The sequence below is a fragment of the Lycorma delicatula genome, chromosome 8 (genome assembly GCF_047948215.1).
Source record: "Lycorma delicatula isolate Av1 chromosome 8, ASM4794821v1, whole genome shotgun sequence".
Taxonomy (NCBI): Eukaryota; Metazoa; Arthropoda; class Insecta; order Hemiptera; family Fulgoridae; genus Lycorma; species Lycorma delicatula.
Window position 1 is genome coordinate 96,555,089 of NC_134462.1, and position 24,254 is coordinate 96,579,342.

The window sequence follows — 24,254 nt, forward strand, 5'->3', positions numbered from 1 at the left end:
TTTTACCTGGAGTGTTTGAAATAGCGACAACATTGAGGGTATAATGTACCGCGATAAGTTATCGTAAATATTTAGAAATCAGTCGCTGGCCTAGCAAACCGTCTCAATACTGCACGTCAACTGAGTTTTCTAAACATCGACGAGTATTAACAAATTATAAATTAAAAAAAAAATTGAATTAAACAATTTAAAAATTATACATTTAAAATTTAAATTGCAATAATATTCATAAGAAAGAATTTAATTTGTAAACCATACACCTGTAATAGCAGCGATAATAACACGGATAAACCGGTTGTTTTAAGATGGTATATAAGCACGGTTTAAAAAAAGTTGGTAAATAAACGATAAACTTTCCTTTAATTTAATAAAGCTTAATTTTCAATCGTTCCACAGGTATTAAAGGTTAAAATAATTATTATTCTTATAACTACTTCCGGATGACTACTCTACAATTCAAATTTCAAAAAATTAAATCGGCAAAACAACGAAAAATGTATAAAAAAAAAATATAAATATATTCTTTAAATTATTCGTGTGAAATGTTGCACCTTCCGGTAAAGATAGATGGAAAATAAAGAAAATAATAGACGCAATGCTGTAATAAAATAGATCGTAGAAAATTAGAAGAAATGATAAAAACATAAGACCGAGATAAATAGAAGAGAGAAATTTGTGGTAGAATCTCATAAAGAGAACTAAATTAGTCGGAAAGTTATTAGGACAACCAGTTTAATCAATTCGATAATAGATGGATGTGTAAAGCGCAAAACTGTAGAGAAACACAATAATTAAATACATAAAACTCATGATCGAGGACTTAGCATGTACTACTTATGTTAAGATTAAGAGATTAGGAAAAAAAGAAAAGAAACGGTGGATCATCGATTCGATTACACTGATGATTCCGAAAAACATTTTTAGATAGGTAAAAGTTAAAGAGAAAATTTGATCTTTTCCCGTGCTGTTTTTAATGTACCGTAATATTTATTTAAAAACACCTCATTAAAATATTTTAAACTATTTGAAAAAAGGGACGAAAGTTAATAAAAAAAATGTCGAATTTTCCTTGCGCTTCTAAAGTAAAGGTACTCAGCCCCTGATTTCGATGATTTACAATAGTCATATGCGTGGAGTAATGGCGTTATCACAAATATATTTAAATAGACAAGTAGAAGCTGTAAAAAGATTTAAAAAACTTATATCACCACAATCTTTTAGCGGACGAATTTATACCCCCGTAACCGTCTGATAAGGATTTAAATTTCTTCTCACCCTTACTTATTTGGAGCTCCTTTAAAAAATCAGAACAAGTTTCACAATACATTTTTTTTATGGGGGGGGGGGGCTTATTCCCCCAAATTATCGCATCCTTCTATTTTATATTTGCAAATACGTTAAATTCCTGTAAAGATAACAATATCCATCAAATAAGATGTCAAAATTACGAATATTTTGAACGTGTAACCGAATAATCTACAGATATACAACAAAAGTCATTATACTCTCATTGCCATGTTTTAATAGATTACCGACCCGTTTAAAAGATCTTCTCACTTAGTTATTCAAAATAAACTAAAAATATTTCCTTTTACAGAAACAACATTAGTTTGCCCTTGAATTTTTAAATAATAGTAATTAATAAAAAAAAAAAAAACATTTAAAAAACACAGAATTTTCTTAATATCTGTTTAATTTATACAAATCATATGCGCTGTAATAATTTATATTAATGCCATCTAAATTTATTTATTTTTTGTATCTTAAAAATGTTTCTTAATTTTATTTCACGTATTTTACTACATCTATTATTTTATAATTAATTATTTATTCTGTGTTTTTTGTCGTTGATTTTCCCGTAACTTTTTTAATCCGTCTAGTCAAATGCTAGGACAATCCCCTTTTTTATGCCTGAAATCTAAGTAAATGTATGTACGTAAAATTTATACTTTTATGTATAAAAAATAATATAATATTTACTTTTAGACTGACGCCTTACTTAAAGAAATTAATAAATAATATTCTGAAACGTTAAATTGAAATAATTAAGAAAAAAATTAAGTTCTTTTTTGCTAGAAGACTTATGAAAATATTTTTTCAAAATATTTTCAGCAATATCAGCAACAAACACGCTATATTTTTGACGATTCCTATTTTGTAAGCTAAAAAAAAATTAAAGAAGTTCATTCGATTTAAGTCTAACCTCGAACGATATATTTAGCCTCTTATTTTTTTTTTAAAGTTAAATTAATAGATTCCCTAAATCATCTCAACCTACCGCATTAAATTTCATGATTTTAGATAATTAATCCTCTTATGTACATTAGCTTCCACCCCCAGACGACCATTTTTTTTAACCTCCGGAACAACCGTTAGGTATCGCTTCAGAGGAAGAGATGAATGACAATTTTTGTAGCGTGCGAAAAATTAATCAATTAATAAATTCAATCATTTTAAATTATTTCAACAACGTGTATTATAAAAATTATTTACGACCGAAATAATTCTTGCAATAAGGCTTTTTGATGTCAACCCTAGTGTTTATCAAAATACTAAAAAAGAAACATCTCTGTTACCTGAAATGCATAATAAATACAAAAATAACACCACCTCCTATACGGTGAAACTACGTACCATATTATCAATTATACTACTCTTCTTGGTACAAGTAATTTATATACAAAATTTCACCTTTTCTAGTGGCCAGTTTACTAATAACCATTGTTAAAACAGAAAAAATACTTGTTTTTTTTAAAAACTATTTAATGGTTACACTTACTCACCAAAACTTGTTAAAATTTTTTAAACAAAAAAGTATATAATCAGTACCAATTTCTATTAGAATTGAATTTTAGATAGTTTCAAGATCATTAAAAATAATAAGCATGATAGTTAAAATAGAGGCCTGATTTTGTGCCCTTCAGCGAAGTTTTTTCTTACACAAATATTACATACATAAACGGTGAAGATAGTTAGCGCCAATAATCTTCCTGTGCAGAAGGTCGATAGTTCGAGGTCCGGCCGAACCTGTTATACTTTAGCGCTATTAGTTTTCTACCGACATTCTGTTGTTGGATTCTGGTAAATCGTATTATTACTTTGCTTGACGACCCGTAGGATGTAACACGCTACAGTTACAGATTCATTAACAAACAACGAACCTGTCTACGAGCCCCGAATCTAGAATATACCAGGAGACCTTCGAAATATCGTACGTATATTTTTATATTTGATCGTTTGATTAAAACCAGAATTTTAGAATCTGTTACGGAAGATCCTCGGAATATTGCAAAATACAAAAAACTAATGAGTTATTTTTTTTTTTTTTTTACAAATAGTGTTAATAAATAATCGCATACGAACTAAACCCCGTAAAAGTAAAGTACCTCTGAGTTAAATTGAGAAGGAATTAATAAATATAAATAATTACGAATTATTTTGTAATTTCAAGTTTTCACATTCGATCTATAATTGCTGAGATAGGAACCTGCACATTAAAATACTCGGATCCGAGACAAATCAATACAAATTTTTTTCAATAAAAATATAGTTTATTTTTTTAATACGAGTAAATATTTTCAACGGGCCAATAGTGTGATTCGGTCAATCCAAAAAAAATGTTACGATAAAATAATACTGATTAGAAATTTATTCGTCATATAACTATAATATTTTGTAACTTAATAAATCACATTAAAATGAACAACAAATTAAATCTCATAAACCTTCGTGTTATTGTACAAACAAAAGAAAGTTACATTTTTAATTGTATTTATTAATGTTTTAATATTCATTAAAAAAGAAAAAAAAATTGTATTTAAATGACCTATATATTAGTAATATGATATCATAAATAACAACACATTGTAACGATAAAGCATGATTTACCTTATATAATCTATACGAATGCAGACCTATTACAAACAACCATTTAATTGAAATCGTGGTGGACGAACAGAGTTCTGATTACTCAGTGATTTATACAAATTTTTAACCTAAATTTACGCCTAAAAAATTCTTCATACACTTTATTCGACAGTAACTTTTACTTTATATACATACGTAAAAGGTCCACCCATATAGCGTTCCGTAAATATTAATTAATTATTCGTGTATATCATATGTAATAACCTTATTACTGTTGTACGCGACCTGATGCGAGATAAGCCGTTCCAAAAAATAATCAACATCCCTTGTCAGATTTCCTACACTAAGCGCTATATAAAATGACGGATGACTTGGCCTTGTACTGTCATAAAAAAAAAGTTGTGGAAAAAATGTAATTACACAGTTAGATTCATCAATGTTGTCTGGGTAAAATGCATAAAATAACACTTATCGTTTTTTATCTTCTTTTTATTAGCGTGAAAATATAAAAAAAAGCTGACAACACAGTTGTAGAACTTTTTCGTCACGTGATTTTTTTCTGATACACGGCTTACACACACAGCTTAATTAAAAACAATTATAATTTTATTTAAATATAATTTTTTCTGTTTATTTAATTCAATGATTTTAATTAAAGGGCGCGTGTATACCATAATTCATTCGCGCGGGTGTGGGGTACTAGCGGTCACTTTAAATACTTTTTACACTTTCAATATATTATTAATTTATTTAATTCTACCGCTCACCTCAGAGGTTATAACATAGCAGACGACAGCAGCAGTTGTTTTATACGGATTTGAATACTCGATCGTGGATACCGGTGTTTTTTGGTGGTTATTATTATATTATTACTTCTGTTTGTTTAACCTCCAGGACCAATCTTACGTATTGCTTCTGAGGATGAAATAAATGACTTGTAGCGTGTGTGAAAATGCCATGCCTGACCGGGATTCGAAACCGGGACCTCCGGATAAAAGGCCGAGACGCTATCACTCGCGCCACGGAGGCCGGCGTTCTTTGGTGGTTGGGTTTCAGTTAACCATACATCTCAGGAATGGTCGACCTGAGACTGTAAAAAACTACAATCTCATCGATACATATCATCCACATTCATTCTCTGAAATAACACCTTATGGTGGTTGCGCAGGCTAAACAGGTAAAAGTAGTAGACGACTGCAGCAGCTGTAGGTCAGTGCTACACAGTCGTTCCTTATGGTGAGAAGGGGTACTAATGACACACTGCACCCACTTAGTCACTAGTCTGTTTAGAGCATTTTTTGGGATGGGTGTGCAATTTTGCCAAAATTTCTTTTGGAAATATTTTTTTTTAATTGTTAACAAATGCGCCTAAAAAAATACTATCTTAATTAGGCAAAATCTCGAGACACTGACGGAGACCTTGCCGTACAGCCTCACCTCCTTAACCTTTTAGAAATTGAAAATTTAATGGCATCAATGCCCCACGTATAGAAGTAATCTGACTAAATTTTGTCAAAATCGGTCCAGTAGTTCTGGACATATATGGTATTTTAGAGTGCGACACCAAATACACACACGTACATACGATCATCCAGAAACTTTCAATCCGTTTTTTTGGGTTCCTTAGGTGTCAAAACGTCGAAATGGCCATTAAATACCTTGGCATCTGGATTGACGCCCGATTGAGGTACAGAGTCCATGTTATGGAAAGTTGTGAGAGCCGAGAGAACAATGCGTGCGGTTGCCATCTTACTTCCGAACACCAGGGGGCCTGGAGAACTCAGGAGGATGTTATTAACAAGTGTGGTGTATTCTTCCACTTTATATGGGGCAGAGATCTGGGCAGATGTTCTGAGGTATAAAAGGTATACGGGAATACTTCCTGAGCTACATAGGAGATGCTGCTTCCGGATTTCGGCAGCTTATCGTACAACATCAAGAGAGACCGCAGAGGTGCTGGCTGGTGTTATGCGAATTGATCTGCTAATTGCTCACAGAAGGAAGCGCAGAGAATTAAGGATGCTTCCTTCTTCGAAGAAGAAGAGATTGATTGTGGCCAACTTACAACAGCTGATGAATACTTGGCAAGAACCGTGGGATGCGGGAGAAAAAGGTCGGTGGAATACCGTCTGATTAGGAATGTAAGGAGTTGGTGCAGTAGAACTCACGCATCAATTGATTATAGTCTTACGTAATTTCTGGCTGGGCATGGTGGTTACAGATCGTATCTGTTTAGGTTCGCTATTGACCATTCAGACCGCTGTCCGGCCTGTGATGTGGAGGAAACTCCGTACCATGTCTCTTTCTGTTGTACGAGGTTCCAAGATGCACGGAGGTGCATACTGGATTAGCCTGGGTTGAGTGGACATGTTCAGATCTGAGGATTTTCAGCAGATAATGCTTCAGGGTGTGAAGCAGTGGACTATTATTGCAAATTATAATAGAAAAGTTTTAGAAGAACTCAGTAAAACAGAAAAATTCGTAGGAGACGGCTAGCATTAGCGCGGCCTGCAAGGGAATGAGGCGTCGGAGGATGCCGGGTTGGACAGGTCAGCAGCTGAATGCTTTGGAGGCTCTCTCAAACATGAGAGGGGTCGCTTTGGTGCGGTGGACACTCCACTCCCCGTGCCTGAAGACGTTGCTCACGTTCTTAATGATTATGGCTGACAGTCGCGTGGGTAAGTGATAAGTAGTTGAGTTGTGTGTGTTTTGTGTACTCTGGGTGAAATTGTGGAAATTTAATTAACTTTTGAGAGTACTTTGGTGGATAAGTTATGTCTTGTGGCCATGTCTTCTTGATTGTGGTGCACTTGTCTTATGTTGGCTTGATTGTGATTGTATAAATGTGTGTGGTACACGTCTTAGTACCTGTTCGGTGTTTTACTTTTCTGAATGCTTTTCTCTTTAGGTATTCTTGTAGCGGTTTGGTATGGATGATGGTTGCTAGTGGAGACCGAATGTGTGTGTGGGGGCTTACCCCCCTCCTGAAGTAATGCTTTATTAGCGGTTTCCCAGGAGGTGGGTCGCCACGGGTGGAGGTTTAGTCGGTAGTGCTGTTACTATTCTGTAACAGCTTGCGGAACCCGTTAGCCATTCCGACACTGCTTCGGCGCCCGTAAATGGGTTCCTCCACCTCAAAAAAAAGAAAAAAGTCAAAACGTAAAGATCCGATAAAAACTGCAAATACCCTAATTGAACCGATTACAATACTTCCCTTCTAAAGCTGTAGCACACCTATAGCGCTAGACAGGAAAATAAAAGAAACTGGATTTTCATGAGATTTTCGGAAAAGTAAAATTTAGATATTTATTAAAAAAATAAACCACGGCGATAGAAATATAACATTCCAGCACGGTTTGTCTAACTCCTTATTTATTATTATTCTGTTCCATCAAAGAGTTTTAAATATCCTGAAGTTTTATGTAAAATAAGGACGTTTTGGGATCCAACGGGAATTTACGATAGATTTCGATTATAAAAATTTAAAATCGAAATAAAATTATGGAATTGCATGATGGACGAAGAATTGAAACTTATATGAATTAAAAAAGCGGGCGTGGGACGGTAGTTTTTTTTCGAGAACACACAATGTCAGTTTCATCTAGCTCCAAGTAATTAAATATGAATTTTTTCTTCATTACTGGGTACATTTATATTAAAAAATCGATGAACATATTTTTAATTAAACAGTAAATTTAAATTTTAAGAATATCAATAAACATACCAACGTAAATCTTCATCTCCGTTATTCATAAATACAGTTAATTTTTGGTTATATCAGTCAGTGTAACCGATATAGAACTTAAAATAACTCACGCTAAAAAAAATAATTATTAATATTAGGAAAAGAAAAATAAGGAAAGAACATTAATCAATATTTTATTGCTATAATTAATTTAGGTTACTCGATAAAATTTTACAAAATAAAAATTTACTTTTATAGTTAACTACATAACGTTTTCTGCGTGGTAGAATGGTAACATCTCTGGCTTTCATCCGGAATGTACCGGGTTCAAATGCTAATCAGGCTTAGGCTACTTCTTACAAATTATGAGAACTTATTTCTCATCAGAGGGTGGAAATTTGGCGGTCGAACAACTTGATAGCTATCTAATAATTCGAAAATAGAAATAAATAACATTTACGTTATTATTTTGAAGTATTTATTATTCGGTAAAAGTTTTTTATTGTATATTTTTATACGATAAATTTATTTTCGACTCCGAATTTTTGTTATAATTTCTGCAATTTATTTACGGAGTATTTTTTTTTTTTTTTAATTAGTTAATGGTGCACTAAAATTACTTAATTAATCCACACGAGATGAAGTTTAATACAAGAGCAGTACTAAAAGTATAAAACATAATATGCATATTTTGGTATAATAATAAAAGAAAGTTATGTATACTAACAAACCAATAAAATATTATTGTACACGCGTGTGTAGCAGCAACTCTGCTGCTCTGTAAGCCCATAGCCGGCCGCATAATACTACGGCTGCCGTGATTTTAGCAAAACATAAAATAAACTATGGCAATATAAGCCATAGAGCAAGGGCGCAATCAAAGCGTAAAGGGCAAGCACACGCTTTGTGTGAGTGTGTGTGTTGTGTATATATATATATACATATATATATATATATATATATATATATATATATATATATATATATATATATATATATATATATACATACATACACACGAACACTAGTATCTATATAATGAAGCGCATAACAGTACATCTTACACAACGCTAACACAATAACATTTTGAAAATTAACAACATATATCGTATACAATATACGTAACAATTGTATTAATAGATTAAAATGTAGTAAATAACTCGTAAACATTTCCTAACGAAGTAATTAATTCAGGTGAGCCAACTGTAATAACGCATCATTCAGTCGTTCTTGGAAATAAAATTACATAACCAACGATGAAATTTTTTCCCTCTGATAAAATTTGCACGTCAATTTGTTTTATCTAATTCAAAAACAGTTTTATTAGTTGCAATTTAATTACAGATTAATACATAAACCTAATAACTATACATAACTTACAAATTTTTAAATGCTTTAATATCTCGATTTAAACCACGAATATAAATTCACAATTCGATCTAAAATATCTTGTATGACTTCCCGGTTCTATTTCTGAGTATATTATATTTAATCAAGCTATAAAGCAAAGAAAAACAAGGGGGACTTGGCTGTATTCTAGAATCCAATCCCTTCGAAATGTTACACTACTATTTTTTCAACCTTCAATCCTTTCTTTTCAAAAATGTAAAATTATTCAATAATATATAAACTAGTAATCAAATTTCATAATTCCCGATCAAACTGTTTCTGATATGTTAGAACAAACAGAGATCGTCGAGAGAGAGAGAGAGCACACACACGCACATAACACACTTAGTGAAAGACCGATATCGGCAAATGTCGATATTCTCCGGTGAATGTCGACACGTAACAAATACTTCGGTGAAAGACCGAAATATTTGCTTATTCGGACCTTCACCGGTATATGTTACAATTACAAATAAGCTCTGGCGAGGGTCGAAACGACAAATATAAATTTAAAAAAAATCACCCGATATCAATCTCTAAGGTAAATAGATTACGAGAAACCCTCGTAAAAAAAAGGAAGTTTAAATTTAAGCCAAACTTAACCTACGCTCGTTTCGCTCGCTCAGCTCGTCTAATTAACGTTAAATATACAAATTATATACGTATGATGTTATGTTATTCTGCAACACTGGGGGGGATTAATCAAATTCACCGCGTTTATAAAAAATTTAATCTAATTTTCAGCGTTTTATAAATTGAAAGGGCCAATCAGGATGTACAGAATATGTTAACTGCATGGACGAACGATAACGATACAAATGAATGGTCAGATTGTTTCCCCTATGTTCAATTTTTTTAAACAAATTTTTTTAAACAAATATTTTTAATCAACTTTTATCATCAGCGCATGCTGAATGCGGTGAATTTGATTAATCGCCTCCAATCTTAGAGAATAACATATAAAATTTGTATATTTAACGTTAATTACACGAGGTTAGCGAGCGTAGGTTATGTTTGGCTTAAATTTAAACTTCCTTTTTTTACGAGGGTTTCTCGTAATCTATTTACCTTAGAGATTGGTATTGGATGATTTTTTTTTTTTAATTTCTAGTTATAGTTTCGATCCCCACCAGAGTTTATTTGTGTATATCGATATATACTGGCGAAGGTCCGAATAAGCAAATATTTCGGTCTTTCACCGACATATTTGGTGTCGACATTCTCTAATCTCGGTCTTTCACGGTAATATATATATATAGAAAGAGAGAGAGAATTTTACAGCTAAGATTTGTCTACTTTTTTGCTTAAGGCATCTCAAAATATCAATAAGTATAATTTTTTTTTAATTGCCACCTAAATCTATATATATAGATTTCCACCATAAGTCTACTATGTATATATTATAATAGCCCATTAAATAATAAAATAAACTTTCAAGAAATAAAAAAAAAAAAAAATTTCTATTTAAAAAAACTATTAAACATATTGATTTAAATGGCACCAACTGTAATAAGTAGAAATTTAAAATGGTCTTGAAAAACTATTTTTTTGCTATATTTTAGTGCAGTTTTTTTAAAAGTAGATTTTATTTATTTGCATATTTTTATTTAAACTTTCAATAGGCATACAAAAAATAAAGTGAAAAATTTGTATCTTAATAAAAATAAGAAAAAAAGAATGCAGCGAAACCTCAATAAAGGGAGGCCTGTTACCGAATATAATTTTGTCACCTTAGATGCAAGATTATTATTCGCGTAAAGAAATTTCAATCAGATCGGATGATTTGAGATATCGTTAAACTATGAGTAAACGATAAATAGTTGACAACAAAAACTAGTTTTTAAAAATTCATCATGTATGTAGGTGTTATAATTTTTCATTCCACTCGGGAAAAATGTATGATTGGGCTACAAGAGGAGCTCCTTCTTCTACAGAATAAATCATTGTCAAATAGGTCAAATTTAGCGAAGAAAATTAAGACTAAAAGAAAACAAATATGGATCTAATTAAGAACTTCCTCCTTTTTAATCGTTTAAAAATAATAAAAAATTGATTTATATAAGACAGACGAAAGGTTCTCAAATAGAAAATGTACCATTACGCGTTACTTAATGAATATATTTTATTTCTAACGTAAAGATTCTTCAGAGGATGAACAAAAGTGAGGGGGTAAAAAGGTTTACGCGTTGTAAAACACAGGAAACTTCGATAGTTGAATGAAAGCAGATTGATTTCATCTGATATAATGGATTTTGTGAGGATAGGAAAAAGTATATGCATTCTGATGGAAGGAGAAACACATCCGGTTTGAAGAATCTAAGGACCTGATTTGTAAATACCACAACTCAACTTTTTCTTGCCGCAGGCGATAAATTCAAGGTAGTAGGTACGACGATGATGATAACCGACATCCGGAACGGATAGGAAGTCAAAGAAGAAGAAAAAGATAATTACAATAAAATTGTAATAATTGTTATTAAAAAAAAGCGTAAGAAACTTTTTCCTTGTTAAAACGAATAATTAAATTTTTTTCAAATTATCACAGCCAAAATTATTAGGTTATGATAATAAAGTTAACAGATTATATTAAAGAGTATTACAAAAAAAATTAAGTTGTACGAAAAATTTATATTATAAAGAAGGCGAACAATGGCGATCCTGCTAACCAAATCAACACCTTCTAAACCGTTGTTTGTATATTACTAATTTCTAATTCCCACCACAGGGTTAAACGATGTGATGAAGTTTAAATTTAATTTATATTACTGTTAAAAAACAAATAGCTATTCATTTTATACAAATAAATTATACTTTTTTAATATTTAAAACCGATAAGTTGTTCGTTATAATTTTTCAATAGAGAAGATTCTAGGTTCGAATTCCGATCAAGCTTGAAATATGAATTAAGCGTATGTGCTGAATCGACCATAAAAATTAAAAATTTATAAACAGATAAACTGAATTATTGTTTGAATTTCTTAAAGTACAAATATATATATATATATTTCATTTCATATCGAACAGAAATAAATTTGAATTGTAATCATAATTTATCAACCTATTACTTAGTTAATATCACATAAAAACTACTGAAACAATATTTAAAGGCAATATTTAGAGGTTGTGCTAATTATTTTAAATCGATTCTAGGAAACTTTCCCGTTTTCGATTTTTTTTTTTTAGTCAATCATCATAGAAAAGGCTTACAATTTTTTCATATAATAGTTAGAAAACTTAACATATCAGAATGATGATTAGAAATGTTAATAAGATGTCCAACCATTTTTATCATCAATTTTTTCTTTTCTTTAATGTAATAAGTCGTGATATATTTTAGGCAAAGATCTGACGATAAGACAGGTAAAAAACATAGTTAATTTTTTATCGGAAAATATATTTAAATATCGTAAAAGGTCAGAGAAACTTCTTTTTTAATAATTTACAAACTCATGACGTTTTAAAACATTTGATCGAGAGAAAAAACAACCTGAATTCAGTTATATTTTGAAAGATATTTTCTTGAAATTTCTTCCCTTTCTTACTTCCTTGTACGAAGTAAAGGATTGTGATCGGGAAAAATCTCGGTTTTCAGATTTCAACGAAAATATCCATTCTGACCATTCCTGAGTCCATTTTGACTAGTTCGGCGTGACGTCTCAACGTACGCATGTATCTCATAACTCAGAAACGATTAGTCGTAGTATGTTGAAATTTTGGATTTAGGACTGTGGTAATCTAGCCCCCCCCCCCCCATTACTCTCCTTTTGATTGCAATCGACTGAATAAAAAGCGTCCATAAAAGCCCAAAATCCAAAAACTTTGGATTTTAGACTTTTTTTAACTGCAGTATTAAGCCCTCATTGAGAGATTTTCAACGATATATCATAAGTGGTACTTATTTTCATTGGTTCGAGTGTTATAGCCAAATGAAATTTTAATTAATGAGACATTTGGATCTTACAAGGGGAAGGCACATCGGTTTGAATCAGACTTCATCCCCGTTTTTTATTTAAATATATTGATTTATTAATAATTATTAACCTCTCATTGTAAAAAAAAAATTACGATGAATAATTCAATTTAAAAAAAAATCAGAAGTTATTAATGAAATAAAATTTTATGTACTTTTCATTTTAAAAAAAATGTGTATATGTAATTTAATAGGCATACAAGGAAGTTATGTGGTGTCATCAGATTTTTTTTAAATATACCGTAATTTTTCTGTTTCCTATGTCAGGAAAAATGATTTCCTTTCTGGAATTTATTCGCTAACCGTGAAATCAAACAAAAAATTTCGAAAATTTTTAAAAGCTTTTTTTTTAATTTCAAACTGCACTCCGCTTCTCTGTGGGGACAAATTTTGTTACTCACTCGTTAGGGATCATTTCGGATGAGGGATCTGAACGTACGAGTTATAGTTTAGAAAAATATATTCACATTCCAACAATTTTCAGGGACGGTCGAGATTTTTCTCCCCTTTTCGAGGACAAAGATCTTGTTGCATTATATGTTTAAGCCGTTGAGAAAAAAATCATAGGTTAGTAAAAATTCTCTGATCAATCGAGAGACTATGAGCGGTGTCTCCACTGCTTAAAAGAATCCTTAATCTTTCCTACGGATAGTACAGCTTGTTTATTTAGGTTGTTACAAGGGTAGACCATAAATCACTTTTCATTATCCTCGATTCTTCATTTTCCGTTTAGTCGGTCGAAATCCGACCTCGCTAGATCGTGAGAATAGCAATAATATTGTCGATCTGTGAGGCCGACTGTTGCAGCCTTTCATCTGAAATATCTCCCGATCGAATAATATTTCAAACCCATAACCATGCGCAAACTTCAAACACTTTCATGGTGAATTAAACATCGACCAAAAAAAAGAAGGAGATTATGAACTATAAAGCCGTGCTTGATACAGTTTGTTTGGACTGCCTTGGACCGTCTAGGGGACTTTGGTGGCTGCGCATTACCGACCATTAGATAGTACTGCGCAGCCGATCTACTAATCCGACCTACTGATTGCTATCAAAATATAAAAAATAATCGTTAAGGCTGCATTTTGGGAAAAAATATCAAATGATGAATAAATTGTTTCACATCATATTAACATATATCTTCATTACAGGTAATATTTTGCAACCGCTGAACATTGAAGAAAAATCGAATTATTAAGTAAATATTTTATAAAAATCAGTATAAAATTTTACAATGATTACATCATCTTTACTCTTTTATGTTAGATAAAGAAACTTAAAATTTAAATTATAAGCCTGGGACCGATTTGAAGCTCCATAGACATAAAAATAACTATTATGTATTAACGTATTCCTTCATAGCCCACTCGCAATTAATATTTTTACGATATTCCATAATATGATTCTCTTCAGTTAATATAATTAAAGTACTTCCGCGCATGCGTAGTATAACCGCGCGCGCACACACACACACACATATAGTCTGCTCCCCCACCAGCTGTACTCCGTGTGGGACGTCGAATAAAATTCAATCATTATCGATAGAACTAAGAATATTTCTGCGTTTAGTAATATTTAAATAAATTTAAACACGTTTAAAATATTTAATATCTTTGTTTACCTTGAACACCCAATAAAATTAGACAATTTCATTGGAATCAAATGTGTTTAGGGTTTAATGTATAATAAAACAATAATTATACTCTAGATTTAGCCTGTATAAAATCCAGAGGTAATATACAATTAAATAATAACTAAATCTACATGTAGTTTTATATATAATAACTATACATATACACACATAAACTACTTTTACATCGAATATGGTATAATATAGCCCTTCTTAAATGGAGGAATTATCTCCGTTATCATTTTACTACACCACCTTACTTTAATGTAATGTATAGTCTAAGTAAAATAAAATAGTGACTATTGCACATATTAAGTTGAATAAACACAACAATATGAATTGTGAATTGGAACAAAGCAAGAATGCGAGTTCTGTTCCAGTAAACTAAGGTACGACCTAACTAGCCTACAATATTTCAATGCAACGCAATGCGACCTCCAGTTATGCAACTGAACCACACGAATGAATTGAATTTAATATGACCGCATACACATTATGCAGTGGGCGGACTATGGGCAATAACTACTGATAATAATTAATAAATATATTAATTAAAATAATAAATAAATAAATTTAAATTACTTAATTAGTTTTATTAAATTTATATTTTAATTATCACAAATTCTCCGTTTGCCAAAACCTGTTTGTTACCTTACTGTACGGTGAATTCCCGGTCAAAATTTCAATAAGATTTGCTTAAAATTTATTACCTGTATTCCTTCTGGATTATTATTAAACGATCCAAATGGCGATAATTTGGCTAAAAACGGAGTGTAGTAGATTGTTAAATAAAATCTACTAGTAACGTTTCTTTAATTTTATGCATTATCTTTTTGTAACTTAGAATCTACAGAATAAATTTAACCTCGCTAAATAAATAATTCAATATATAATAATTTATAATAATTCAATATATGTTTTTTTAAATATATATATATTTAAAAAAAACACAATTTAAAAAAAGTTTGTCTCAGTTTACAAATATTTTTTAAAACCGGCAAAGAAGTCGTTTAATTTTTGTTGGGATTTTTTTTACAACATTAAATAGAGCCCCTATTCCAGCAATAAATTTGAAAATTATTATTATTACACTTACGATCGACGATAGGTATTTATTTAACAAAATAAAAAAAAATATTTTGAACAAATTTCTGTACTAAGATATCATAAAATACCTAAAATTATCATATTTTGTTTAATTTGCCCCCCAAAAAAATTGTAATGTTAAAAATTTATCCTCTACCTGTAATATGATAAAGGTAGCAAACGATAAAATAGGAATAAAAATTATTTTCACTCCGATAAAATGCTTCAATTACAGTAATAATATTGTAATGACAATGATAAAATTTTCTAGTCGGTACGCTGAACAGTGAAGAAGAAAATTTCTACAATCTTACTCGAATCTTTTACTGTAGTTTTATAAATCCCTCAAAATTCGAGAAATTAGAGACTGAATTTGATAAATGAAAAAACAAAACAAAAATCGGATTAGGTAAATTTTCTCGTTAAGAATTTAGCTTTGCTCTAAAAGCATATGATTTAATCAGCGATTAAAAATGTCGCTACTCGTAAAATGCGACACGCTCTGTAATCCGGTTATGAAGCTACAAAAAAATAATATTTACATTATAAAACAGATTACCTCGTAGAAGATTTAAATATCTCGGAGAAGTAATAACGCCAAACGTTCTAGAAAAGGAAGCTCTAAGAACGAACTCAGAAATGGCGTTAGCGTTCAATTTAACACAAAATTTATATGAAAACAAAAAAATCGCTTTCGTATTATGCCTAACTCCGACATTACAAAATAGTAATTCTTCCGGAGGCGTTATATGACGCTGAATGTTTCCAAAATGTTTCATATAAAGACCTTTTTAAAGTAGAAAAAATTTTTAAGAAACATATACGGTTCCGTTTACCAGGAAAGAATTTATAAACTAAAAAGTGAAACAGAAATTTATAAAGATTTAGAAAAAATAAAGGACACCTTCCGGAGAAGAAGATTACAACTTTATGGGCATTTATACAGAATGAACAAAAACAGATTAACAAAACAAATATTTAAATTTTATAATAGTAAAACTATTAAACTACCCGGTTTAAAGAAGTAAAAAACTATATTAAAAATTTTTAAATCTCTAAAGAAACCTGTTTAAATACAGTCAAATTCAAAAAATTAATACAAAATCTAAGTTCCCAGAGAAGAAAGATAAGAAGAGTATAGGAAGAAAGTGGGCTGAGGAAGATAAAAACAACAACAAAGTGAAAAATGAAAAAATACTGTAAAACAAAAGAAGTCCTGACCCCGTAGGGAAAGACAACCTCTACCAACCCCCTCCGTTCCGAGCCCTTACGAGCTTTACCGGAGATCATCTTCAAAACCTCGGCTTTTGACATATTTAAGTCCGCCTCGGCCAGGATGCCATCGCTGCGAATGCCACGAGTGACATTCCAGTCGGTGTACTACTCTATTATGCAAACGTGATCCTTAGCGGTTCGGAAGAACAAAAAAAAAAAAACACAGATTATCTCATCAAATTATTTTTCGCCAGCCGAAGAACGATTTCAGGTAATGCGATATTTCTTTCGAATATTTTCTTTGGTACTCATAAATTATATATTTACCGGTATCCGACGACCCGTTTCTACATTTTGAAAACTTACAGTTATTTTTTGAAGTAGCATGTATTAATAATCCAAAATTTAATATTAAATATTAGATGAAATACATATTTAATCATTTTTTCACATTTCCCGGACAATAATAGTATTAGGAGTACTTACTGCCGTGACAATCAGCTATTATAACGGATCTAAAGACGTCATTTGGATAGATTTTATCCGTATATAAAGTCAAATTGTATTCGATTCAATTACAATGAATGATTTTTTAAATTGCTAAAATAAAATTTTCTAATCAAGAAAAAAATGTATCTTCTACTTATCGTCCACAAATTCAGTCATACCAACTGCGAAAAAATGGCATTGAACATAAAAGCATTAATGCATTGAAAACAAAAATTTTCTGTTTTTTTCTGTTTTTCCTTCACAAGGTTTTTTTTTAAAAGAATAACTATTTAAACTCATTAAAAAAATAATAACTGTTATTTTTTACCTACACACTGACGCTAAAAATTAGATGTAATAAGGTTTTAACAAAGCAATTTTTCTGCACTATTTTATTTCATTTCGTACTGACATTAAAAACAAACATTATGTTAAAAATATAAAAATTATTGGTTATAATTACAAATTAAAAATATAACCTAACCAAACTTAGCCTACGCTCGCTAACATCGCCTAATTAATTCAACCTAATTAAGTATTATGTACAATAAGCGGTGGTAGTATATTATTTAGTCCACGAATAAATAAATAAAATGATCGTGTCAAATAATAATTTACTAATCTGTAACAAGTGTTCTTTCTGAGACAGATTTCAGTCCTGCAGACGGTTTTGTTACTCCTCCATCTATCATTTCTATCAGAAAGATGTAATATCATCTCATGCCCGTTACTGCAATGCCGAGGGTTATGAAGAATCCCTTTCAGCTGCGAAAATTCAACGCCTTTCTACTTTGAATCAATCTCCCTAACTAAACGAAACAACGAAATCTTCACAGCGCAATAACTAGAAACAGAATTTTTTTTTCTTTCTGTTTAGACTCCGGAAATTACCTTTCTGGTATTACTTCAGAGGATGATATATATATATATATGAGTGTAAATGAAGTGTAGTTTTTTAGTCTCAGTTCGACCGTTCCTGAGATGTGTGGTTAATTGAAACCCAACCACCAAAGAACACCGGTATCCACGATCTAGTATTCAAATCCGTATAAAAGTAACTGCCTTTACTAGAAATAGACACAGACTAATTACAGGCAGCAGCACCAATTTCTAGTAATAATATGCAATGTTGAACTAAGTAACCAGATATGTTTAACTAATGTTGTACTATGGAGGTAGGGAAATACAGGAAGGGCAGCTCTGATCATGAGATGGCGGTTCGCTGAAGTGGGCCGCTCTCGATGATTGACCGAGGACTCCTTTAGTTCGGGGGAAATTGAAAAGACCGGAGACCCGGCTAGATCCCTTCCTTGGAGGGGAACTGGTTTGAGGCAAAAAAAAAGGTAACGTAAAAAACCATTGTGGGGGAAAACAGAAAAGGCCAAAACGTTTCCAATACATGTTTGTTTCCCAAAATGTTTGAAATACAACAATAAAAGCAAAAATCACTCGGAAGGATATATTTGTTTTTTTATTAAATCAAATGAAAATAGATCAAAAGGTAATATTTGAACAAAATTAATTAACTGCCGATTTTCATTATATAAGAAATTACATGATACAATAAATTTGTTATTAAAAATAGGGGTTTTTAATAAATAACAGTTATCAAAAATGATCTGGAAGTGGAATTACCTTTAAAGGAAAAATGATAAATAACCATACTATATTCTGTTACTAGTATTATCTATAGTATACTGTTATAATTTATAATAATAAGTGTACCGTTTAAATTTAATTTTTAACCGTATCTATCTTTTTTAACGGAACTTGACCGATTTTATCTTTTTTTTTAAATATAAGTTTAAAAAAAATTATTATATGTAGTCATAGGAAAATATTTATTATTTACTCTTATTATTAATATTACAAACAATTATAAATTTATTAAATTATTTATATTTTAATTAATTTGAAACCCATTTTAAGTCGAAATCGTACGGCCGGTTAAATTCAATTAATAATTGTATATAAATACAATCTGGTGTGGACCTTCCTTGTACCGCCTATTAAATTACATTTACACATTTTTTTAAAATTAAAAGTAATAAAATTTTATTTCATTAAAAACTTCTGATTTTTTTTTTTTGTTATTGAATACTTATTTAATGTAATTTTTTTTACAATGAAAGGTTAATAATTATTAATAAATTTAAAAAAATAGTTAAAAAAAAAGAATGGAGATGAAGTCTGATTCGAACCGGTGTGCCTTCCACACCGGTTACTGATAAGATCCAAATATTTCGTTAATTAAAATTTTATTTCGTTAAAACTCTGGACCCAATGAAAATAAATACCACTTGTGATATATCGTTGAAAAGCTCTCAATGAGGCCTTATTACTGCAGTTAAGAAAAAGTCCAAAATCCAAAACAAATTTGGATTTTGGACTTTTATGGACATTTTCCTGCATAACTAATGTTACAACAGTTCTAAATCTAAAATTTCAACATCCTACGGCTAACCATTTTTGAGTTATACGAGGCACATATATACATACATACATACGTACGTACAAACGTCACGCCGAAACTAGTCAAAATGGATATTTCCATTGAAATCTTGAAACAAACATTTTTCGCGATCACAATGCTTCCTTTACTTCGTACAAGGAAGTAAAAATTAACAAAAATAAGTTATAAAAAGTAAAAACGTTTAATGTGATTGAAATTTTGAAATAGGCGTAAATTCGAAGTTAGCACCAAATTAAAAACATTAACGAATAATTTACTTATCCTTCTTAATTTAGAATCGCACTGAAGAAAATGAAAGTAAAGAAAGAATTTATTTTTATTTTACTTTTTAGGGCGGTATGTTTTTGTCTTTTTTAAGTTTTTTATTTAATTTATTTAAATTAATTTTATTTTGTATAATTTTTGTTTTATATCCGATATTGATATGCCTAAATAAAACATATTTGACAGAAAAACATACACTTCAGTAAAGTCAAAAGGTGAAATAAATAGATTATTTAAAAAATTACAACCGATTACGAGAAAGTTTTCTAGAATTAATAAATATGTACGTTACTATTTCTCTCAAATTTCCCAAATACTTTCCTTAAAACGTGAGAAAACAGAAAATAAATATTAGAAGAAAAACATATTTTACATATCATTAATGTATGAAAATAAAATACTAAGCGATTATTGCAGTAAATAAGCGGAAAATATACTGATCGCAAGAATAAAAATCCCGTTAATGACAACGATAGTATTTCTGTTGTCTACAAAGCGAAATTTCATGAGACAAATGTTCTCTTGAGATGATGAAACTGATTTCGTTTGCAACAAAATCAAGCCATACTGTTTAGTTTTAAAGCGCTGTAATGAAAGGCTAAGTTTGTCTTCATTATTAAATATTTATTATGCCTACATACATTCTCGTATACAGTCATCCCTTCAGGCTCCCTCCAGTAATCTGAAGGAGTTTCGGTCTGTCAGATCATTATCTAGTGCCCGTAAGCATGAATAGTATAGATGTATACTAAGAAAATTAAGTATGTTAACTTATCTGTGTGTTTGTATTTATGAATGTGCAATTTTTGTTAAAAGTTATCTTATCAATTATCTAAAAAATAAACCACTTCTATCAAACCAGACAACAGAACTTTTTCGTATAACTCTTTGGTTTACGAAAGACGACCTTATTATCGTACCGTTGCCATTTTTAATATATTTCCGAACAGTTTAAAACGTTTTCGTACCAATTTATTTAAAATACAAGTAAAATATTTTGTTTTACAGAACAATATTATTCTGCTGATGAATTCTTAAATGATAATAATAAAAAACAATACAAGTAACTTATTTTATCTGCACCCCGGTCAAAATGTACATAAATAAGAGTTCAAAATAATTTTCAACATCGGCTTTTAATTTTTTTTAAAGTAATTGTTTATATTTAATGTATTTATCTTAATATTATTTCATGTTTGTAATTAAAAAATTAATATGAACTTTAAAGACATTTATTTTTTATCTTATAATTTATCCTATAATGACGGGATAATTTATTTTTATGTACCTATCAGAATTAACATTTATTTATTTATATTCATGTCGTCTATTAAGACAACATAATACTTAATTCAAAAGTTTCCACCAAAGTTATCATGAAAAATTCGTAACAGGATTCGGCAGCGAACTTCCGTAATAAGATAAAAAGAGTATCATCGAAATTGACCCGATTAGTATAGATTTTACTCGGGATATACTCCAGATTAAAAGCATTAGCATACCTTGTGTATACATTTATAAATGTACAATCCTGGCTAAAAAAAACATTCACTTATTCTTCAAAAAATAAGAATATCCACCTCTTTCAAACCAGATTACAGAACTCAATCGCAGTACTTTGGGCTTATTTAGAAAGAGCTCTTATTACGATTCCGTTATCATGATTTGTAGTAAATTATCGAACTGTTTAAAAAAACCTCCTTCCTACCGACTTATTCTAAATACATTTAAAAGATTTACTTTTACTTTTAAAAAAATAATCACTCTGTCAATGAATTTAAAAATAATAGTAACTAAAATTTAAAAACAGAACCCTGGATTTTCTGCATATCCGTTAAACATATAAATATATTAAATAACCTTCATTAAAGCCTTATGAACTGCGAATTACTTTTTATATTCATATCTTCTTGTATTTAGTTTAATACTATTTTATGCGTTTATAATTTAAATAATTAATGTGAACTTTAATCGTAATTATATTTTATTTCTTAACTGTGTACTTTTTTGATGATGTTTTGATCAAGTTTTTATCGCAATTTCCATCTATCTACCCAGGGAAATTGCTTTTATCTTTTATCATGAACTAGTTTATCCATTCCTGATGCGAAGTATGTAATGTAGTATTTTGTATCGATTAGACATAAAAGATTTAGTTTATTTATTTACATTAAAAAAAAAACTAGGTAAATATTCATCTTACAATACAATTTATAAAATAAATCGCAGATGGTCACCTACAAACAATATATGTATATATACACATAATTATTTTCATAAAGAAAAACAAAAAGATTAAATCCGATAATTATTTAAATTTCATCAAATTATTATTTAAAAATGGATTTAAAAATTTGTTGACGATACAACAAAACAATTTTTTTGTAATTATAAAATTAATCCTTTATTTAATAAATACCGATTAAAAAAAGAAGAAAGGGAATAATAGATAAAAAGTTAAATATAAGAAAAGAATAAAGATGTGACGTGGTAAATTCATGTTAAATAGAATTAAACGGTATCATATCAAATTAAAATGAAATTGAAATACAACACAAAAACAATTAGGAATGAAACGCAAGCTTTAAAAGATTATTAAAATTAACGGTACGTAATAACTCTCGCTATAAAAATGCTTTGTGTTATTATTATTGTAAAAGGCGATTGCAATAATATGAATTATATTGTTATGGTTTAGATAACAAATACTGCTCTTTATAGTTTATATTAATACAAATAAAATCTTTAAAATTTCATTACGCGTAATAGACAAGTCTTATAGTATCGCTTAGTAGCTATTTTTTAATAAATATATGTATAATTCATACTGCACAATAAAAAAAAATTGATACAATTCTCATTACAGTAAAGTACTTACTTGCAAAGTATACTCCAAAAACAACCAAAACTACTGCCATTAGCAACTAATCTTGAATATGATACTGTCATAATTTATTATGGTTTTTGTTAAATATACAAATTAACTGTGAATAAATAAATAAATAACTAAAACTGATTTTAAAAATAAATATAACCAACAATATCGACACTACCGTAACAACAGCTTGATCACTGACTGACTGAACGAACAGCCGACTGCCTGCTGCAATTCAACAGGTGGACTTAACACCGCATTCCAACAGTAGTACCAACATGCAATATTACCTTTAAAAATGATTGCCAACTTATGAGAAATTATTTATTTTATATATTATATTTTTATTTATTTAAATAGTTTATTTTACTTTATTTATTTATTTATTTAATTATTAAAAATGTAGATGTAATACTTTTATTATTATTATTTTAAATGCAGTTTGATAAGTAAAGTTTATTTATATTTTACAAATAAAATAATTAATATTTCATGATTATTTGTAAATCCTGTTAAAAAGGAAACACGCAATTAAAATTCTATAAAGATAAACTTTATTAAAAATAAACTATTTAAATTTTTTACTAAGTTTAGACTTGTTGAAGTCTCATTAAATTAAAAACAAATAATTTCCTATAATTTAATGTCCCTTAATTTAGCACCGCTTCCGAAACATTAAAATTGAAAATTTTAATTATTAATTTATTTTTTTTTAAATTTATTCAGATTTTTTTTTAATTATCTAAAAACAAAAAGTTTCGATTTTTACTATTTATAGTTTTGTTTTTCTAATTCTAATATGTCCACTAGATCGTGGACACCGGTGTTATTTGGTGGTTGGGTTTTAATTAACCACACGCTTCAGGCGTAGTCGACCTTCTTTCTTTTTTTCTGTTTAGCCTCCGGAACCACCGTAAGGTATAACTTCAGAGGATGATATTATGAATGTAAATGAAGTCTTGTACAAGCTCAGATCGACCATTCCTGAGATATGTGGTTAATTGAAACCCAACCACCAAAGAACACCGGTATACACTATCTAGTATTCGTATCCGTATGAAAACATTTTTCTTTACTAGGATTTGAATCTTAGAACTTTCGACTTCGAAATCAACTGATTTGTGATAACGGGTTAACCACCAGACCAGCCCGGTAGGAAGGTGTAGTCTACCCGAGTTTGTTCAAGACTACAAATATACCGGTACAGTAACATTACACTGATAAGTCGCTAATGACATCAATTTTTGATGCGATTATATATAAAAGTATTAAAAAAAAATTCTTTTTTTATTTTTTTAATTTAAAATG

At 29.9% G+C, this 24,254-nt stretch overlaps 1 protein-coding gene across 2 annotated transcripts in view; it reads right to left on the reverse strand.

The window, feature by feature from the left end:
• Best2 (bestrophin 2) overlaps positions 1-23,165 on the reverse strand; it is a 380,716-nt gene extending 357,551 nt beyond the window's left edge. For both annotated transcript variants that reach the window (XM_075372465.1, XM_075372464.1), the window contains exon 1: positions 22,950-23,165. In XM_075372465.1, coding sequence (XP_075228580.1) covers positions 22,950-23,020 — 71 coding nt within the window. In that variant the 5' untranslated portion in view covers positions 23,021-23,165. The remainder of the gene's footprint in view (positions 1-22,949) is intronic.
• Positions 23,166-24,254: the final 1,089 nt, after the last annotated feature.